We start from the raw sequence: 19,318 nt of genomic DNA, 5'->3' as shown, positions 1-19,318 counted from the left end.
ACAGCTGAGCAAGTCTTCGCCAGTAATTTGTTTCATTAGCATTACTTTTTTTTAGGTTTGTTTTTCGGAATATTCGATTTGTGACGAGGGAAGGTTGTTTGCATAAACAGATTAAATTGAAACTAGAAAGGCCGTCATTTGCCCCTGAGCAAATACAGCATGTTTAGCCATACTCCTCCCCATGCAAGAAGTGGGCTGTCCCAAAATAACACCTGGGCAAATCGAAATATTAACTGCATGTAGAAAGGCAACATTTGCGAGAGCATTATACTTCGACAATCTCCCTCCTGATGCATAAATGGACTGTTCCAAAATCACCCGTACAAAAACTCTCTCTACAAGTTCTGCGAGACCCCAAGAGCTTCTTACTGCAAAGGCTTGCGTGTGTTCCTGCAATATGACCTCAGGTGACCTAAATAGAACAGTGTTCTTTGGCCAGTAGCAAATGGAACGCAGGGATCCTTAGATAGAACATGGATTCCTTGGCCAGCAGCAAATAGAACATGGAACGTGGATACCACTTTTGACCTGTTTTTGGTCTGAAAATGGGTCCAAAAGTCCCCAAAATGAAGCATTCTGAAGTGATGTACACCAGAATTGTGATTGAAATCCTGTAGGGACATGTTCAAGGCACCCTTGTACCGAATGTCAGGTCATTTGCTTGTAAAACCAGGCCACAGGAGCCAAAAATATAAAAATTGCCTAAAAATGCCCCAAAAAACCTCCATAAAAATGATTTTAAGGGCTGTTTCAAAGCAATTTTAAAATCACCTGAGGGTATTTGCTTTCTTTACCTCCATGCCAAATTTCAGGTCGGTTGGTTAAAAAATGGCGGAGTTGAATCCATTTGAAGATTTGGCAGGAGAAGAAGAACATGAACAAAAACAATATGTTGAGCCATACTAGGTATGGCTAAACATAACAAACGAAGTGGTTGTAACATAAGAAAGCTGTGGTGTTGTGCATAAAACAACAAGAGCTCTGAGCTTGAAAGTTCATCTGTGCTTGTACAAGTCATTCTGGGACAAGTTTGAACCATAATTTCCACCACACAAATTGGACTTACCAAAATGTTCGACTGTACAGCTCTAGTCTTTGTCAAGTCAATAAGAGCTCTATCCTAGAGGCTAGTCAGGATTTCTTGTCGTGAAGAGACTGGGGGAGTCACTGGACGATTGTTAGGAAGGAGCCTATTTACGCAGTTTAGGCCGTAGTCCGAGTGCTACTGAGCCCGATAAGTATTAGTTTACACATGTTCGTTCTGCATGCTAGCCCTGGCAATTGTCGAATCGATGGTATTTCAAGAATGCATATATGTTGCACCCGTGTGGTTGTTATACGGCGAGGTAGCTAAAAATGAGCAATGCAAACTAGGACCCTTTGTTTCAAAGATGTCTAGGCACTTAAGCAGTGGCCCTGGAAAGCCAGCAGCACAAGGGTTAAACTTACTGGCATACATAGCATCCTAGTTATGCTACTGGAATTCCCATCACTCCCCACTTCATACCCAGACAAGAAATCAATATAACTATGTCGCTATAGAAATGTAACAGTGACAGACGAAAAGAAATGTTGTAAATCAACTGTGTGATTTGTTAACGTCTGACTTTATCATGAACAAGTTTTCGTCTTTTCGACCACATCATCAGTGCTTGCTGCCTAGTACTTAGCTTTGTTTCCAAGAACAGCTTTAGCCACGGTGGTGAGATCTGTTTCATACAGAGTATAGGTGTGATCGTGGGGCAGGTGACTCAGTGTCAGACTTTCTACACAATATTTCACGACTGTTTCCTTCAAAGCCTGGTCTATCACCATAATACAGAAGGTTATCATGCCTCTATACTGACTACAGGCGTTCTTCACTTGGTTTATGATATGAGCCTTACATAAAGCCTCGTCCTTACAGTGTATGTCTATGTGATACACCCTGCCTCGGGGAGTCATGTAACTCCCGCCGAAACTAAAACTCTTAGCGGCCGGTTCGGTCGAGTCGACAAGAATATAGCAGCCCGCTTCTACAAACTTCTTCATGTTGGACTCAGAAAGTTTGTACGGTTCCCAGTCAACAAACACACGGCCTTCAGACAGGACGGCGGCCGAGAAGGCGGGCGGCAGGAGGCGGTGGAGGTCGGGAGGCTGGTAGGGGGTGAGCGGTGGAAGGTTGGTCGTGTTGCTCGACGCCAGACTACTTTGGATGGCAGACACGTCAGACTGAAAGTACATGGTATCCTGAAAAGGAAAGGACATTAAATATAGTAACACAGTTACGCAGTACACAAGTCATAACGTGATACAGGTCTATCGTCCTCATGTTGAGAGAAACAAAACAAAAAATACACGGATAGGGGACGAGGTCTCGTTGATGCACACTTTCAATCAACGACCCTGGCGTGTCGTTTCGCTGAGTTAACAACTGATCATCCGTCAGCCAATCAGATCCCTGTTGTCAAAGGGAAAGTTTTCAGCCAATCATGTTGCATCTTGGCCGTAGGCAGCGACGTGATTGGCTACTGACGGCTGGCCAGCAAATACGCAGCGAGAATGGCTTACTGTAGTCCCGTACGTCGGGGCTGTTGATGGACCATACAGTCTTGTTCTGAGGTTTATTCGATCAAAATACTTCGCAGCCTTCGGAGCTGAATTGCGTATCTCATAACAATAAAATTTGGTCAGAATCTATGTCCTTGAAATCCACTAAAGCAGAACAAAATGAATGCATATCAAAGAAGGGTGTTAAAGAATGCGCGATGTACTTACAAACTTGCACTTGTCCTTGCCCCAAAGCCCATAGTTCTGCAGGTATTTGTGAAGGTTCGTCCGGTGACCTTCAACGACACTTTGATACAAGGTCGTTGGCTTACATCGCTGGAGGAGGAAATCCTTGTATACCATCGGCACGGACTGACTCACACGACGAAACGCACCCCCGCCGTCATATTTTGGGTTTTGACGACCGGTTTTCAACAGTAGAGCCTCGTCGTCGTCGTGAAACATGTAAAGGGCGATCCCTACCTGCATTAGAAAGTCTTTCGTAAGAAATAAACACCAAGAGATTTGAGATTGATTCTGAGACAGGAAAACAAATTATCACATTTTGAATTAATGGTTTGCAAATGTCTTTTATCTGTTGTTATCTCCATGAAAAATGGAGGAATTGTTTTTGGCGTGTCTGTGTGTCTGTCAGTGTGTTTATGTTTCCGGACTATTGTAGTCAGCATAACTCAAGAACTTCTGGATGGATTACAATGATATATGGCATGTGGGCGGTTGTTGTGAAGCCGAAATTCAAGGTCGATTTTGGGCCCCCTGGTATGTGACCTTGGTACTGCAGCAGAACTTCAATTTTTGTATCTGTTGACCTTGACGTGCTATAGTCTTGATTTTTTAATGGCAGATAACTTGTGATGTAACTAAGAAATGGTGTTGGTTTGGGCCCCTAGCAGCTTGCTCTGGAACTGCAGGGGCGTTATTGTGAAAATCTTCTAAGGGGAATAACTGGACAAAGGAACAACGGATTTCCATGATATTTAGCATGCGGTTAGCTTAGACAGAGATATACACAGTGAATTGCAAATTATGCTAATTTTGACTTAATTTGCATAGATAATGAGGATAATTTACAGTTGCAGTGTTTTCCATTATAAGACTCAAATGCATTAACATATGCAGTTTATTGAAAGTGGAGCATCAACAGATACCAATTATGGACGTAAATTCCTGATTTGCATAATTAATGCAAAAACACCGAAATTCATCAAATTGGAAAATTATAGGACTTTCAATATTGCAACATGTGTAAGTAAGATAAAGGTGTTAATGATTAAGCATATATCATGTTGATATGTAAGTCATTTGCATAAATAGAATTGTTTTTGGAGATATGAGGTCGCGGAACTCTTGTTTTCTGTCGTTTTTAGAATCTCCATGTTGAAACTTTTGGGCGACTGTGACGTCATATCCAAATACCGTGGATTGTTGACTTAAACGGTCGTGGAATCAACCGCTTTCGGTGGTTAACTTGTGTACTGTGGTGAAAATGGGAAAAGTTTGGAAAATATAAATCATATACCTAAACAACATGTGATTCATGTGTACCAATAACCACAGTGTTCACTGTCCATTGAACCAGATCACTTCATTGTTTGCTGATAACTCCTCCTTTTCAAGATTCATATCAAATCAATTGTACTGGTATATATTATTCTCCAAGCAGAGGTTTCGGTCTTGTGGGGTAGTAGTGGCCGGGTTTTTTTACGTCTGCCTCCCACACAACCGAAATCCTTGCTTGGAGAATAGGTATATGTGGTCTCATATGAAGCTAGTCCTGGCCCACTAGACCAACTTAAATTGGTCGTAATACAACTAATATAATCGTTATTCTGGGGAGATTTACAAGCTTCGTGTCATCTTTAGTAGTGTATTCTTGCCACATTGCAGTGTTCTGGACCAGTGTATAATTACTAATCGCATACATTATTTCCATTTAGTGTCCTACTTGTTCGGTTAAACATTTACCCTTATCTGTGACAACGCCCCCTTTTTTCTCAATGTAGAACGCTAGTATCGAATCATTATGACTATGATCCACTTTTCATTTATTTGCAACAACACCGAAAAATGTCACCAAGATCCTTCACGGAAGGAGGTCAATTCCATGGTGGGGCGAAAGCAAGCAATCCACTGTCTTTGGACCTGTTAATCTCAACTCGCCGGCCAGCCCCCCCAAAAGTACAAAATTGTGTATCACTAGATAAAATCATGCCCACGTACTTACCAGGCTGTCGCCACTTTCTGCCATGATGATGAAAACGTCCGGATCATCCACATACTGGTGAAACCTGGCTGGTAGGTAGTCGAAACCGTCACGGAAGGTGTCCGGTCGAGCCATCTTCATCACGGCCTCGTAGTCGTCATGTTTCGCTTCCCTTACTGTCAACCCGCCGTCCCCCTTTCAATAAAGAGAAAAGATCACTGAATTTTGTCATACTTTATCAAATACTTTCTAAATAATTTATTCTAATCAACGTTGGGTCGAGTTTCGTCTCCAATCAGTTCGGTTCCGGGCCATCTTTTTGATGTCGTGCTTCTTCAGATTGTTTTTTGCTGTGTTTTTTTTTTCATTCAATGTTTATTCTTGAACACTACCTCTATGTAGATCGTGTTCGTTTTTCGTCTAGACAACAGGGCAGTTTAGAAGCGGACATGTTCCCAACACTGATGACAGAGTTAGGGATGCCTATAGGTAAGCATTTAAAGTCCGAGTTAAAATGATTCGGGGTACCGGCCGGCCCCCAAAATAGCCCGGCAACCGCAAGGTGTCCCACGGAGAGACGTAGGGGTCACGCCTGAATATGCGCACACGCAAAAAAATCCTGTGGACTTCCCGGCGGGGCCCTCTTTTCCAATTGGGACCTAAGCATATGGTTACGTAATTGAACGTATGTGACCTTCAAAGATTTAGTATAAAACCTGGTTCTGCCAGATCTTTCCTTAGTGACTGACGAAAGATGGCGGATATGCTGTCTGAAACGTCTGACTGTTTCAAAATTTTATCCAGTTGCTTGACAATGAGTAACTATTTTTGACGTATGTGACCTAGTTTACTGTCCCGGGGATTTTCATTACGCAAAGGGGGAGGGGGGTGACACACTTTCTCGACTGGGTATTCCACAGTATGCATTCCTGTGGAGTGCGGGAAGAATTCCTATCCAATATTTGGAATTCTTGTAGAGAGAACACAATTGTATACTATTAAATGTACTCGCTCCCAGAGAGCGTCGCGAAAAAACAACACCAACAACAAATTAATGATCGTGGGAAATTTCAGCACTTTTGTCTCGGAACACGCTCATCTACGCAGCCTGGTGCCCGACCCATGAACCGTACGATCGTAGCAATGTTAATGTTCTGCTGGTTGCATTATTACAGCCAGTAGGTACCCATCTGAGTATGAGGCTGTTGTAACGCGCTCATGGCACCTCCTCGAACACGGGACCCCCATTTATGTCTCTCCCGAAAGACGGTGCGGCTCCAACAAGGATACCCTTCCCGGATTCGAACAGGGGTCTCATTAGTAGTTACCAACTAATTGGAACCAGGAGGCTCAACTGTGAAACGGTCAAGGAATTGATCAACAAAGATCTTAAAAGGATATAAATAATGCACTGAAAAAGATAATAAAAGATAAAAGAGATATAATCGACCTGCAGGTTTCCAAAATTCTGTGTTAAGTAGCAGCAAATATCTGGTGGCTTTGTAAAGAGGAAATGTTTGGCAAACCTTCACTTACCATCGTTCTTCTCTGTGTAGCTTCTTTAAATCCGACCGTTTTAAAAGTTGATTCACCTCCCTTCGCCGTTATGGACACCTTACCGTAGTTACGCACAAGCTCGCACTTTGGACCCTATTCTCAATTGTTGCGTTGCGCTCAGTGCAAATAGATCAAGCAAACAAAGCAACAAGCCGAGAGAGGTCAGGAGGTCACCATCCGCGAATCACTATCTTACGAAGAGGTGTTGCGCAATACAAGACCGCACAACGCCACCTACCGACTTTTGGGCACTTCGGCAGGGAAGCTCAGCTCAAGGTCCAAATGCGTCCCAGGCACAACAATTGTCTAAGGCGCAACGCTTAAGCTTTTTAGATGTAATTGAATGACATATTGCACGTCACAATATTGGACAAGTTGCTTACTTCCGCCGGCCAAAGAAAATGTTCTACTATAGTTTAGTGTTGTACACAAGTCTGTCTGTACTACGGTAAAGGGAACAATTCATTTTTCAACTCCGTACTGCGTTAATTGTAAACGTGATCGCTATCGCGAATCAAAGTTTCTCTCTCGTATCAGTCTAGTACAGAAATAGATACTATCGAAGCAGAACGGATTCACGATGGCAAACGATGTTTATGTCAAGATGTGACAATATGGTTTGCCATCCGTACAAATGACCCAAACCACTCTTACTAGTTACATGTTGCCGCATGCCTCTCTGCGATATTGGTATTCATATAATTGCGAGCACACACACCTAGACACACAATTACAAGCAAACACACCAAGTGACTACAATACCTCCGTTTTCACGAAATTGATACCTAGAACGTCTAAGCCGGTATAGAAAGGTTCGTGTTTAAATTAATAAGAGCATGTCTATCAAGACAATATCTGTCTTAAAATTAGCTGTTTTGACAACAGCTGAGCAATCTTCGCCAGTAATTTGTTTTCTTTAGCATTACATTTTTTTTAGGTTTGTTCTTTCGGAATATTCGATTTGTGACGAGGGAAGCTTAAGGTTGTTTGCATAAAGAAATTGAAACAAACGAAGTGGTTGTAACATAAGAAAGCTTTGGTGTTGTGCATAAAACAACAAGAGCTCTGAGCTTGAAAGTTCATCTGTGCTGGTACAAGTCATTCTGGGACAAGTTTGAACTATAATTTCCACCACACAAACTGTGGACTTACTTTTCGACTGTACAGCTCCAGTCTTTGACAAGTCAACAAGAGCTCTATCCGGCTAGAGGCTGGTCAGTATTTCTTGTCGTGAAGGGACTGGAGTCAATGGACGATTGTTAGGAAGGAGCCTATTTACGCAGTTTATAGGCCGTAGTCCTAGTCCTGATGTGCCTGATAAGTATTAGTTTACACATGTTTGTTCTGTATGCTAGTATTCACCAAATATGGGGGGATGAAACAGTTGTTGTACAGCGAGGTCACAGCTAAAAATGAGCAATATCAAACTAGTACCCTTTGTTTCAAAGCAGTGGCACTGGAAAGCTAATCTCCAAGCAGATCTACACGGGGCGCGAAAATCGTAGCCAGAGAAGCTCCAGCTCCCGTGCAGATCTGCTTGGAGATTACTGGAAAGCCAACAGGACAAGGGTTAAACTTATTGACATAGATGCCATCCTAGCTATGCTACTGGAGTTCCCATCACTCCCCACTCCATACTCAGACAAGAAATCAATATAAATATGTCGCTATAGAATTGTAACAGTGACAGTCGAAGAAAATGTTGTAGAATCAACTGTGTGATTTGTTAGTTTGACTTTATCATGAACAAGTTTTCGTCTTTTTGACAACATCATCAGTGCTTGCTGTCTAGTACTTAGCTTTTTTTCTAAGAGCAGCATTAGCCATGGTGGTGAGATCTGTTTCATACAGAGTAAAGGTGTGATCGTGGGGCAGGTGACTCAGTGTCAGATATTCTACACAATATTTCACGACTGTTACCTTCAAAGCCTGGTCTATCACCATGATACAGAAGGTTATCATGCCTCTATACTGACTACAGGCGTTCTTCACTTGGTTTATGATATGAGCCTTACATAAAGCCTCGTCCTTACAGTGTATGTCTATGTGATACACCCTGCCTCGGGGAGTCATGTAACTCCCGCCGAAACTAAGACTCTTAGCGGCCGGTTCGGTCGGGTCGACAAGGATGTAGCAGCCCGCTTCTACAAACTTCTTCATGTTGGACTCAGAAAGTTTGTACGGATCCCAGTCAACAAACACACGGCCTTCAGACAGGACGGCGGCCGAGAAGGCGGGCAATAGCAGGCGGTGGAGGTCGGGAGGCTGGTAGGGGGTGATGAGCGGTAGAAGGTAGGTCGTGTTGCTTGATGCCAGACTACTCTGTATGGCAGACACGTCAGACTGAAAGTACATGGCATCCTGAAAAGGAAAGGACATTAAATATAGTAACACAGTTACACAGTACACAAGTTATGACGTGATACAGGTCTATCGTCCTCATGTTGAGAGAAACAAAACAAAAAATACACGGATAGGGGACAAGGTCTCGTTGATGCACACTTTCAATCAACAACCCTGGCGTGTCGTTTCGCTGAGTTAACAACTGGTCATCCGTCAGCCAATCAGATACTTCTCCTCCTGTTGTTAAAGGAAAAGTTATCAGCCAATCATGAAGCATCTTAGCCGTAGGCAGCGACGTGATTGGCTTCTAACGGCTAGCCAGCAACTTGATACGCAGCGAGAAAGGCTAACTGTAGTCCCGTACGCCGGGGCTGTTGATGGACCATACAGTCTTGTTCTGAGGTTTATTCGATCAAAATACGTTTGCAGCCTTTGGAGCTGAATTGCGTATCTCATAACAATTAAAATTGGTCAGAATCATTGTCCTTAAAATCCTCTAAAGCGGAACAAAATGAATGCATATTAAAGACATGTGTTCAAAAATGCACGATGTACTTACAAACGTGCACTTGTCCTTGCCCCAAAGCCCCAGATACTGCAGGAATTTGCGAAGATTCGTCCGGTGACCTTCATGGACAGTTTGAAACAATGTCGTTGGCTTACATCGCTGGAGGAGGAAATCCTTGAATACCATCGGAATGGACTGACTCGTCCGACGAAACGCACTCCCGTCGTCATATTTTGGGTTTTGACGACCGGTTTTCCCCAGTAGAGCCTCGCCATCGTCGTGAAACATGAAAACGTACATCCCTACCTGCATTAAAAAGTCTTTCGTAAGAGATAATCACCAAGAGATTTTGACTGATGAACGTTTTGAGCCAGGAAAACAGATTATCACAATTTAAGTTAATGGTTTGCAAATGTCTTTTATCTGTTGTTTTCTGTCGTTTTCAGAATCTCCATGTTGAACTTTTTGGGCGACTGTGCCATATCCAAATACCGTGGATTGTTGACTTCTACGGTCGTGGAATCAACCGCTTTGGTGGTTAACTTGTATACTGTGGTAGAAATGTGAAAAGTTTGGAAAATATAAATCATATACCTAAACAACATATGATTCATGTGCACCAATGACCATAGTGTTCACTGTCCATTGAACCAGATCACTTCATTGTTTGCTGACAACTTCCCATTTTCAAGATTCAAATCAAATGTACTGGTATATATGGCCTCATATGAAGCTAGTCCTGGCCCACTAAACCAACTTAAATTAGTCGTGATGCAACCGATACAATCGTTATTCCGGGGTGATTTACAAACTTCATGTCATCTTTAGTAGTGTACTCTTGCCACATTGCAGTGTTCTGGACCAATGTAAAATTACTAATCACATACATTATTTCCATTTAGTGTCCTAATTGTCCGTTGTTCGGTTAAACATTTACCCTTATCTGTGACAACGCCCCCATTTCTCTTAATCTAGAACGCTAGAATAGAATCATTATGACAATGCTCCACTTTTCATTTATTTGCAACAACACCGAAAAGAACCTTCACGGAAGGAGGTCAATTCCATGGTGGGGCGAAAGCAAGCAATCCACTGTCTTTGGACCTGTTAATCTCAACTCGCTGGCCAGCCCCCCAAAAGTACAAAATTGTGTATCACTAGATAAAATCATGCCCACGTACTTACCAGGCTGTCGCCGCTTTCTAACATGATGATGAAAACGTCCGGATCATCCACATACTGGTGAAACCTGGCTGGTAGGTAGTCAAAACCGTCACGGAAGGTGTCCGGTCGAGCCATCTTCATCACGGCCTCGTAGTCGCTATGCTTCGCTTCCCTTACTGTTAACCCGCCGTCACCCTTTCAATAAAGAAAAAAGATCACTGAATTTTGTCATACTTTATCAAATACTTTCTGGATACTTGATTCTCCTCAACGTTGGGTCGAATGGCCTTCGTCTGGGTCTCTGCGTCTCAGTTGCGTACCTTTCGTCTCCAATCAGTTCGGTTCCGGGCCATCTTTTTGATGTCGTGCTTCTTCAGATTGTTTTTTGCTATGTTTTTTTTTTCATTCAATGTTTATTCTTGAACACTACCTCTATGTAGATCGTGTTTGTTTTTCGTCTAGACAACAGGGCAGTTTAGAAGCGGACATGTTCCCAACACTGATGACAGAGTTAGGGATGCCTATAGGTAAGCATTTAAAGTCCGAGTTAAAATGATTCGGGGTACCGGCCGGCCCCCAAAATAGCCCGGCAACCGCAAGGTGTCCCACGGAGAGACGTAGGGGTCACGCCGGAATATGCGCACACACAAAAAAATCCTGTGGACTTCCCGGCGGGGCCCTCTTTTCCAATTGGGACCTAAGCATATGGTTACGTAATTGAACGTATGTGACCTTCAAAGATTTAGTATAAACCTGGTTCTGCCAGATCTTTCCTTAGTCACTGACGAAAGATGGCGGATATGCTGTCTGAAACGTCTGACTGTTTCAAAATTTTATCCAGTTGCTTGACAATGAGTAACTATTTTTGACGTATGTGACCTAGTTTACTGTCCCGGGGATTTTCATTACGCAAAGGGGGAGGGGGGTGACACACTTTCTCGACTGGGTATTCCACAGTATGCATTCCTGTGGAGTGCGGGAAGAATTCCTATCCAATATTTGGAACTCTTGTAGAGAGAACACAATAGTATACTATTAAATGCACTCCCTCCCTGAGAGTGTCGCGAAAAAACAACAACAACAACAACAGATAAATGATCGTGGGAAATTTCAGCACTTTTGTCTCGGAACAAGCTCATCTACGCAGCCTAGTGCTCGACCCATGAACCGTACGATCGTAGCGATGTTAATGTTCACCACGTTGCATTATTACAGCCAGTAGGAACCCATCTCAGTAATGAGGCTGTTGTAACGTGCTCGTGGCACCTCCTCGAACACAGGACCCCATTTACGTCGAAAGACGGTGCAGCTCTAACAAGGATACCCTTCCCAGATTCGAACAGGGGTCTCATTAGTAGTTACCGACTAATAGGAACCAGGAGGCTCAACTATGAAACAGTCAAGGATGATAAACAATCTTAAAAAGGATACAAATACTGCACTGAAAAAGGTAATAAAACAAAAAAAAGAGATAGAATCGACCTGACCCTAAATCAGGTTTCCAAAATTTGGTGTTAAGTTGCATCAAATATCTGTAAAGAGAACATGTTTGGCAAACCTTCACTTACCATCGTACTTCTCTGTGTAATTTCTTTAAATCCAACCGTTTTAAAAGTTGATTCCGCTCCCTTCGCCGTTATGGACACCTCACGCACAAGCTCGAACTCGCACTTTGGACCCTATTCTCAATTGTGATCGGTGCGCTCAGTGCAAATAGAGCAAGCAAACAAAGCAACAAGCCGAGAGAGGTCAGGAGGTCACCATCCGCGAATCACTATCTTACGAAGAGGTGTTGCGCAATACAAGACCGCACAACGCCACCTACCGATTTTAGGGCGCTTCGGCAGGGAAGCTCAGCTCAAGGTCCAAATGCGTCCCAGGGACAACAATTGTCTAAGGCGTAACGCTTAGAATTCTAAGCTTTTTAGATGTAATTGAATGACATGTTCAACGTCACAATATTGGACAAGTTGCTTACTTCCGCCGGCCAAAGAAAATGTTCTACTATAGTTTAGTGTTGTACACAAGTCTGTCTGTACTACGGTAAAGGGAACAATTCATTTTTCAACTCCGTACTGCGTTAATTGTAAACGTGATCGCTATCGCGAATCAAAGTTTCTCTCTCGTATCAGCCTAGTACAGAAATAGATACTATCGAAGCAGTACGGATTCACGATGGCAAACGATGTTTATGTCAAGATGTAACAATATGGCTTGCCATCCGTACAAATGACCCAAACCACTCTTACTAGTTACATGTTGCCGCATGCCTCTCTGCGATATTGGTATTCACATAACTGCAGGCACACACCTAGACACACAAGCAAACACACCAAGTGACTACAATACCTCCGTTTTCACGGAATTGATAACTAGAACGTCTAAACCGGTATAGAAAGGTTCGTGTTTAATAAGAACATATCTATCAAGACAATATCTGTCTTAAAATTAGCTGTTTTGACAACAGCTGAGCAATCTTCGCCAGTAATTTGTTTTCTTTAGCATTACATTTTTTTTAGGTTTGTTCTTTCGGAATATTCGATTTGTGACGAGGGAAGGTTGTTCACATAAACAAATTGAAACAAACGAAGTGGTTGTAACATAAGAAAGCTGTGGTGTTGTGCATAAAACAACAAGACCTCTGAGCTTGAAAGTTCATCTGTGCTTGTACAAGTCATTCTGGGACAAGTTTGAACTATAATTTCCACCACACATCATATTGGACTTACCAAAATTTTCGACTGTACTGCTCCAGTCTTTGTCAAGTCAACAAGAGCTCTATCCTAGAGGCTAGTCAGGAGTGTCGTGAAGGCACTGGAGTCAATGGACGATTGTTAGGAGGGAGCCTAGGTATTTACGCAGTTTATATGCCGTAGTCCTAGTCCTGCTGAGTCCGATAAGTATTAGTTTACACATGTTTGTTCTGTATGCTAGTATTCACCAAATATGGGGGGATGACACAGTTGTTGTACAGCGAGGTCACAGCTAAAAATGAGCAATATCAAACTAGTACCCTTTGTTTCAAAGCAGTGGCACTGGAAAGCTAATCTCCAAGCAGATCTACACGGGGCGCGAAAATCGTAGCCAGAGAAGCTCAAGCTCCAGCTCCCGTGCAGATCTGCTTGGAGATTACTGGAAAGCCAACAGGACAAGGGTTAAACTTATTGACATAGATGCCATCCTAGCTATGCTACTGGAGTTCCCATCACTCCCCACTTCATACTCAGACAAGAAATCAATATAAATATGTCGCTATAGAATTGTAACAGTGACAGTCGAAGAAAATGTTGTAGAATCAACTGTGTGATTTGTTAGTTTGACTTTATCATGAACGCGTTTTCGTCTTTTTGACAACATCATCAGTGCTTGCTGTCTAGTACTTAGCTTTTTTTCTAAGAGCAGCATTAGCCATGGTGGTGAGATCTGTTTCATACAGAGTATAGGTGTGATCGTGGGGCAGGTGACTCAGTGTCAGATATTCTACACAATATTTCACGACTGTTACCTTCAAAGCCTGGTCTATCACCATGATACAGAAGGTTATCATGCCTCTATACTGACTACAGGCGTTCTTCACTTGGTTTATGATATGAGCCTTACATAAAGCCTCGTCCTTACAGTGTATGTCTATGTGATACACCCTGCCTCGGGGAGTCATGTAACTCCCGCCGAAACTAAGACTCTTAGCGGCCGGTTCGGTCGGGTCGACAAGGATGTAGCAGCCCGCTTCTACAAACTTCTTCATGTTGGACTCAGAAAGTTTGTACGGATCCCAGTCAACAAACACACGGCCTTCAGACAGGACGGCGGCCGAGAAGGCGGGCGGCAGCAGGCGGTGGAGGTCGGGAGGCTGGTAGGGGGTGATGAGCGGTGGAAGGTAGGTCGTGTTGCTTGATGCCAGACTACTCTGGATGGCAGACACGTCAGACTGAAAGTAGATGGTATCCTGAAAAGGAAAGGACATTAAATATAGTAGCGCAGTTACACAGTGCACAAGTTATAACGTGATACAGGTCTGTCGTCCTCATGTTGAGAGAAACAAAAAAAAAATACACGGAAGGGGGACGATGTATCGTTGATGCACACTTTCAATCAACGACACTCGCGTGTCGTTTCGCTGAGTTAACAACTGGTCATCCGTCAGCCAATCAGATCCCTGTTGTTAAAAGGAAAGTTTTAAGCCAATCATGTTGCATCTTGGCCGTAGGCAGCGACGTGATTGGCTACTGACGGCTGGCCAGCAAGTACGCAGCGAGAAAGGCTAACCGTTGTCCCGTACGCCGAGGCTGTTGATGGACCATGCGGTCTTGTTCTGAGGTTTTTTCGATCAAAATACATCGCAACCTTTGGAGCTGAATAGCGTATCTCATAACAATTAAAATTGGTCAGAATCATTGTCCTTAAAACCCTCTAAAGCGGAATAAAATGAATGCATATTAAAGACGGGTGTTCATGCACGATGTACTTACAAACTTGCACTTGTCCTTGCCCCAAAACCCATAGTACTGCAGGAATTTGTGAAGATTCGTCCGGTGACCTTCACCGACACATTGAAACAAGGTCGTTGGCTTACATCGCTGGAGGAGGAAATCTTTGAATACCATCGGAGTGGACTGACTCACCCGACGAAACGCATCGTCATATTTTGGGTTTTGACGACCGGTTTTCAACAGTAGAGCCTCGCCATCGTCGTGAAACATGTTAAGGGTGATCCCTACCTGCATTAAAAAGTCTTCCGTAAGAGATAAACACCAAGAGATTTTGACTGATTAAACAGTTTGAGACAGGAAAACAGATTATCACATTTTAAGTTAATGGTTTGCAAATGTCTTTTATCTGTTATTTTCTGTCGTTTATAGAATCTCCATGTTGAAACTTTTGGGTGACTGTGACGTCATATCCAAATACCGTGGATTATTGACTTCCACGGTCGTGGAATCAACCGTTTTCGATGGTTAGCTTGTGTACTGTGGTCAAAATGGGAAAAGTTTGGAAAATATAAAATATAGTGCTGGCCCACTTAACCAACTTAAATTGGTCAAGATACAACCGATACAATCGTTATTCCGGGGAGATTTACAAACTTCATGTCATCTTTAGTGTGTATTCTTGCCACATTGCAGTGTTCTGGACCAATGTATAATTACTAATCATATACATTATTTCCATTTAGTGCCCTAATTGTCCGTTGTTCGGTTAAACATTTACCCTTATCTATGACAACGCCCCCTTTTCTATCAATGTAGAACGCTAGAATCGAATCATTATGGCTATGCTACATTTTTCATCTATATGCAACAACACCGAAAAATGTCACCAAGAGCCTTCACGGAAGCAGTTCAATTCCATGGTGGGGCGAAAGCAAGCAATCCACTGTCAATGACCTGTTAATCTCAACTCGCCGGCCAGCCCCACAAAAGTGGAAAATGGTGTATCACTAGATAAAATCATGCCCACGTACTTACCAGGTTGTCGCCACTTTCTAACATGATTAATATGAAAACGTCCGGATCATCCACATACTGGTGAAACCTGGCTGGTAGGTAGTCGAAACCGTCACGGAAGGTGTCCGGTCGAGCCATCTTCATCACGGCCTCGTAGTCGTCATGCTTCGCTTCCCTTGCTGTCAACCCGCCGTCACCCTTTCCATAAAAAGAAAAGATCACTGAATTTTGTCATACTTTATCAAACACTTTCTGGATACTAGTTCTTGATTCTCCTCAACGTTGGGTCGATTGGCCTGTGTCTGGGTCTCGGCGCCTAAGTTGCGTACCTTTCGTCTCCAATCAGTTCGCTTCCGGCCCATCTGTTTTATGTCTTGCATCTTCAGATTGTTTTTTGCTGTTGTTTTTTGCATTCCATGTATATTCTTGAACACTACCTCTATGTAGATCGTGTTCCTTTTTCGTCTAGACAACAGGGCAGTTTAGAAGCGGTCTTGTTCCCAACACTGCTGACAGAGGTAGGGATGACTATAGGTAAGCATTTAAAGTCCGAGTTAAAATGATTCGGGGTACCGGCGGGCCCCAAAATAGCCCGGCAACCGCAAGGTGTCCGACGGGGCCACGTAGGGGTCACGCCGGAATATGAAAAACAACAGCCCGTAAACTACCCGGCGGGGCCCCTTTTCCAATTGGGACCTAAGCATAAGGTTACGTAACTGAACGTGTGTGACCTTCAATGTTTTAGTATAAAACCTGGTTCTGCCAGATATTTCCTTAGGCACTGACAAAAGATGGCGGATATGCTGGCTGAAACGTCTGACTGTTTCAAAATTTTATCCAGTTGCTTAAGTATTTTTGGATAGGATATAGCAGCCCGCTTCTACAAACTTCTTCATGTTGGACTGAGAAAGTTTGTACGGTTCCCAGTCAACAAACACACGGTCTTCAGACAGGACGGCGGCCGAGAAGGCGGGCGGCAGCAGGCGGTGGAGGTCGGGAGGCTGGTAGGGGGTAAGCGGTGGAAGGTAGGTCGTGTTGCTTGATGCCAGACTACTCTAATTCTTGTAGAGAGGACACAATAGTATATTATCAAATGTACTCGCTCCCTAAGAGCGTCGCGAAAAAAAACGCACAAAAAACACAGATAAATGATCATGGGAAATTTCAGCACTTTTGTTACGGAACAAGCTCATCTACGCAGTCTAGTGCCCGACCCATGAACCGTACGATCGTAGCAATGTTAATGTTCACCATGTTGTATTATTACAGCCAGTAGGTACCCATCTGAGTAATGAGGTTGTTGTAACGTGCTCGTAGGTACCCATCTGAGTAATGAGGCTGTTGTAACGTGCTCGAGGCACCTCCTCGAACACGGGACCCCCATTTACGTCTCTTCCGAAAGACGGCGCGGCTCCAACAAGGATACCCTTCCCAGATTCGAGCAGGGGTCTCCTCAGTAGTTACTAACTAATTGGAACCAGGAGGCTCAACTATGAAACGGTCAAGGATGATAAACAATATCTTTAAAAGGATACAAATACTGCACTGAAAAAGATAATAAAACAAAAAAAGAGATATAATCGACCTGACCCTAAATCAGGTTTCCAAAATTTGGTGTTAAGTTGCATCAAATATCTGTAAAGAGAACATGTTTGGCAAACCTTCACTTACCATCGTACTTTTCTGTGTAATTTCTTTAAATACAACCGTTTTAAAAGTTGATTCCGCTCCCTTCGCCGTTATGGACACCTCACGCACAAGCTCGAACTCGCACTTTGGACCCTATTCTCAATTGTGATCGGTGCGCTCAGTGCAAATAGAGGAAGCAAACAAAGCAACAAGCCGAGAGAGGTCAGGGGGTCACCATCCGCGAATCACTATCTTACGAAGAGGTGTTGCGCAATACAAGACCGCACAACGCCACCTACCGACTTTCGGGCGCTTCGGCAGAGAAGCTCAGCTCAGGTCCAAATGCGTCCCAGGCACAACAATTGTCTAAGGCGCTAATGTTATGTGTGGGTTTCACTGGCTTGTATGTTATCGTAATGGACGTCCCCTGGTGACTTGTCAAGTCATAGCAATGTCTATAGGATAGATCTTGGTTACCAGTTTATCAAAGTAAGGTTGATTGCTTTCTTTTGTCCGACAATTGTCTAAATTAGACTCTGCCCATTCCTTTCAATAAATAGAGTACAAGCAATCTCCTTACAGTAACTGACTCTTTTTGTGATTACTGATACCTACTGACTAATACTTATCAACTCAGTAAAACTCAGTGCGTCACTGAATTCTCAAGAGAGAGGTCAACACTAGAGACTCGTTACATGACGTAATCCCTGTGGTATTTATTGGGGAAAAGACTGTATACATTCTATACCGCCGTTCAGAATAAGCCGATTCATAGTGTGATGAACTGCGCATGCGTGTGGCCAAGGTGAAGGTTCCTAACTTGTAAACCGTTCTCATGTTGACCATGCTTTTGATACATATCCAGACGTGTTTTGTTTATGTCGCAGGGGCCTTCAACTTTCACATATTACCCACAATGCATCACGCGGTGCATGCGCAGTTCCACCCGTGAATCAACTTATACACTGTCGGTACATATGATCTGTTTCCTAAAGATATTCGGCAGTTCATATTCATACTTTAATTCCGTTCATAGGTTCATTGCGAGGGGGGGGTGTACATCTGAAGGTATCGAATGTCCGAGAACAAAGAAATTGAATTGGTGTTGCCTTACTGGTCTAAACATACTACTGTCATTAACAATAAATATCACGGCCTTGGTATACAATAAAACTGCATTCTCGACAGTATGTGAAAATGTATAATACAGTGATATCACCATACTCATTATATATATATGTCAGAATTCAATATTACAATGAATACAAGTCATGATTACAAACTGTCAAACAGAAAAGATTTAGTGACAAAGCTGAACGATATTTCTTACATCTAAGTGACCCTTTGAATCACTGTTATACAATGAGACCAATCAAACGCCATCATACATACAGAATGAACTAGTGCTTTGTTCATGACTACCGAGAGAGATCATTGGCTAAGACAATATGACGTAAAACTGCTCTTGGGCATTGGATGGAAATGCATGACTAACAATCTAAATACCATATAACAAAGTTCTTTGTACACAACCAAGTGTTACTACATATTCCCCAGAACAATACTAACTGCTTCTACTTTGCACTGCCGCTAGGGGTCGCTGCTGCAGTGTGAAGAATATGGTTCCAAACGTACAATACAGTTTATGATTGGAAATAGATTTTCTGATCCTTCTAAATGCATTCTGAATACTATTATATTACGTAACAACAAAGTATTTGCAGGTAAGGTACATATCATATCTATTCATTAATGTCTGAGTTAAGTGCAACTATTCGACATTTGGAGAAGTACATAATTATAAGGGCGACACATTTCCACAAAAACACTTTACAATATTCGTATATCTCTTAGTAGGATAAATATTCTGAATAAATAATCTAACATCACTTTACACAAACAGTACGACATAGATATCTA

The 19,318-nt window shown here is 42.9% G+C and overlaps 2 protein-coding genes across 2 annotated transcripts; both read right to left on the bottom strand.

Moving 5' to 3' along the window:
• Positions 1-1,588: 1,588 nt before the first annotated feature.
• LOC136425498 (probable N-acetyltransferase 16) lies at positions 1,589-4,957 on the bottom strand. The gene is made up of 3 exons (XM_066414378.1): positions 4,775-4,957; positions 2,758-3,012; positions 1,589-2,229 (listed from the first exon to the last, which is right to left on the bottom strand). Exons 1-3 carry the CDS (start codon positions 4,892-4,894, stop codon positions 1,660-1,662), a joined length of 945 nt encoding a protein of 314 aa, XP_066270475.1. The 5' UTR covers positions 4,895-4,957; the 3' UTR covers positions 1,589-1,659.
• A 3,093-nt stretch (positions 4,958-8,050) lies between these two features.
• LOC136425499 (probable N-acetyltransferase 16) lies at positions 8,051-12,003 on the bottom strand. Its single transcript, XM_066414379.1, has 4 exons — positions 11,894-12,003; positions 10,347-10,520; positions 9,213-9,467; positions 8,051-8,671 (listed from the first exon to the last, which is right to left on the bottom strand). Exons 1-4 carry the CDS (start codon positions 11,894-11,896, stop codon positions 8,099-8,101), a joined length of 1,005 nt encoding a protein of 334 aa, XP_066270476.1. The 5' UTR covers positions 11,897-12,003; the 3' UTR covers positions 8,051-8,098.
• Between the last annotated feature and the right edge of the window lie 7,315 nt (positions 12,004-19,318).

Source organism: Branchiostoma lanceolatum, chromosome 19 (genome assembly GCF_035083965.1).
Source record: "Branchiostoma lanceolatum isolate klBraLanc5 chromosome 19, klBraLanc5.hap2, whole genome shotgun sequence".
Lineage (NCBI taxonomy): Eukaryota > Metazoa > Chordata > Leptocardii > Amphioxiformes > Branchiostomatidae > Branchiostoma > Branchiostoma lanceolatum.
Note: the sequence above shows the minus strand (reverse complement) of the source record. Positions and strands in the feature narration are given on the sequence as shown.

Bases quoted from the DNA above. Each gene is read 5' to 3' on its own strand.
- LOC136425498 (XM_066414378.1), bottom strand. From the start codon at position 4,894: ATGAAGATGGCTCGACCGGACACCTTCCGTGACGGTTTCGACTACCTA. The intron at 3,013-4,774 runs GTAAGTACGTGG...TTTCTAATGCAG, and splicing joins CAGAAAGTGGCGACAGCCTG to GTAGGGATCGCCCTTTACAT. The intron at 2,230-2,757 runs GTAAGTACATCG...TTTCCTTTTCAG, and splicing joins GCAAGGACAAGTGCAAGTTT to GATACCATGTACTTTCAGTC.
- LOC136425499 (XM_066414379.1), bottom strand. The intron at 9,468-10,346 runs GTAAGTACGTGG...TTTTTAATGCAG, and splicing joins TAGAAAGCGGCGACAGCCTG to GTAGGGATGTACGTTTTCAT. The intron at 8,672-9,212 runs GTAAGTACATCG...TTTCCTTTTCAG, and splicing joins GCAAGGACAAGTGCACGTTT to GATGCCATGTACTTTCAGTC.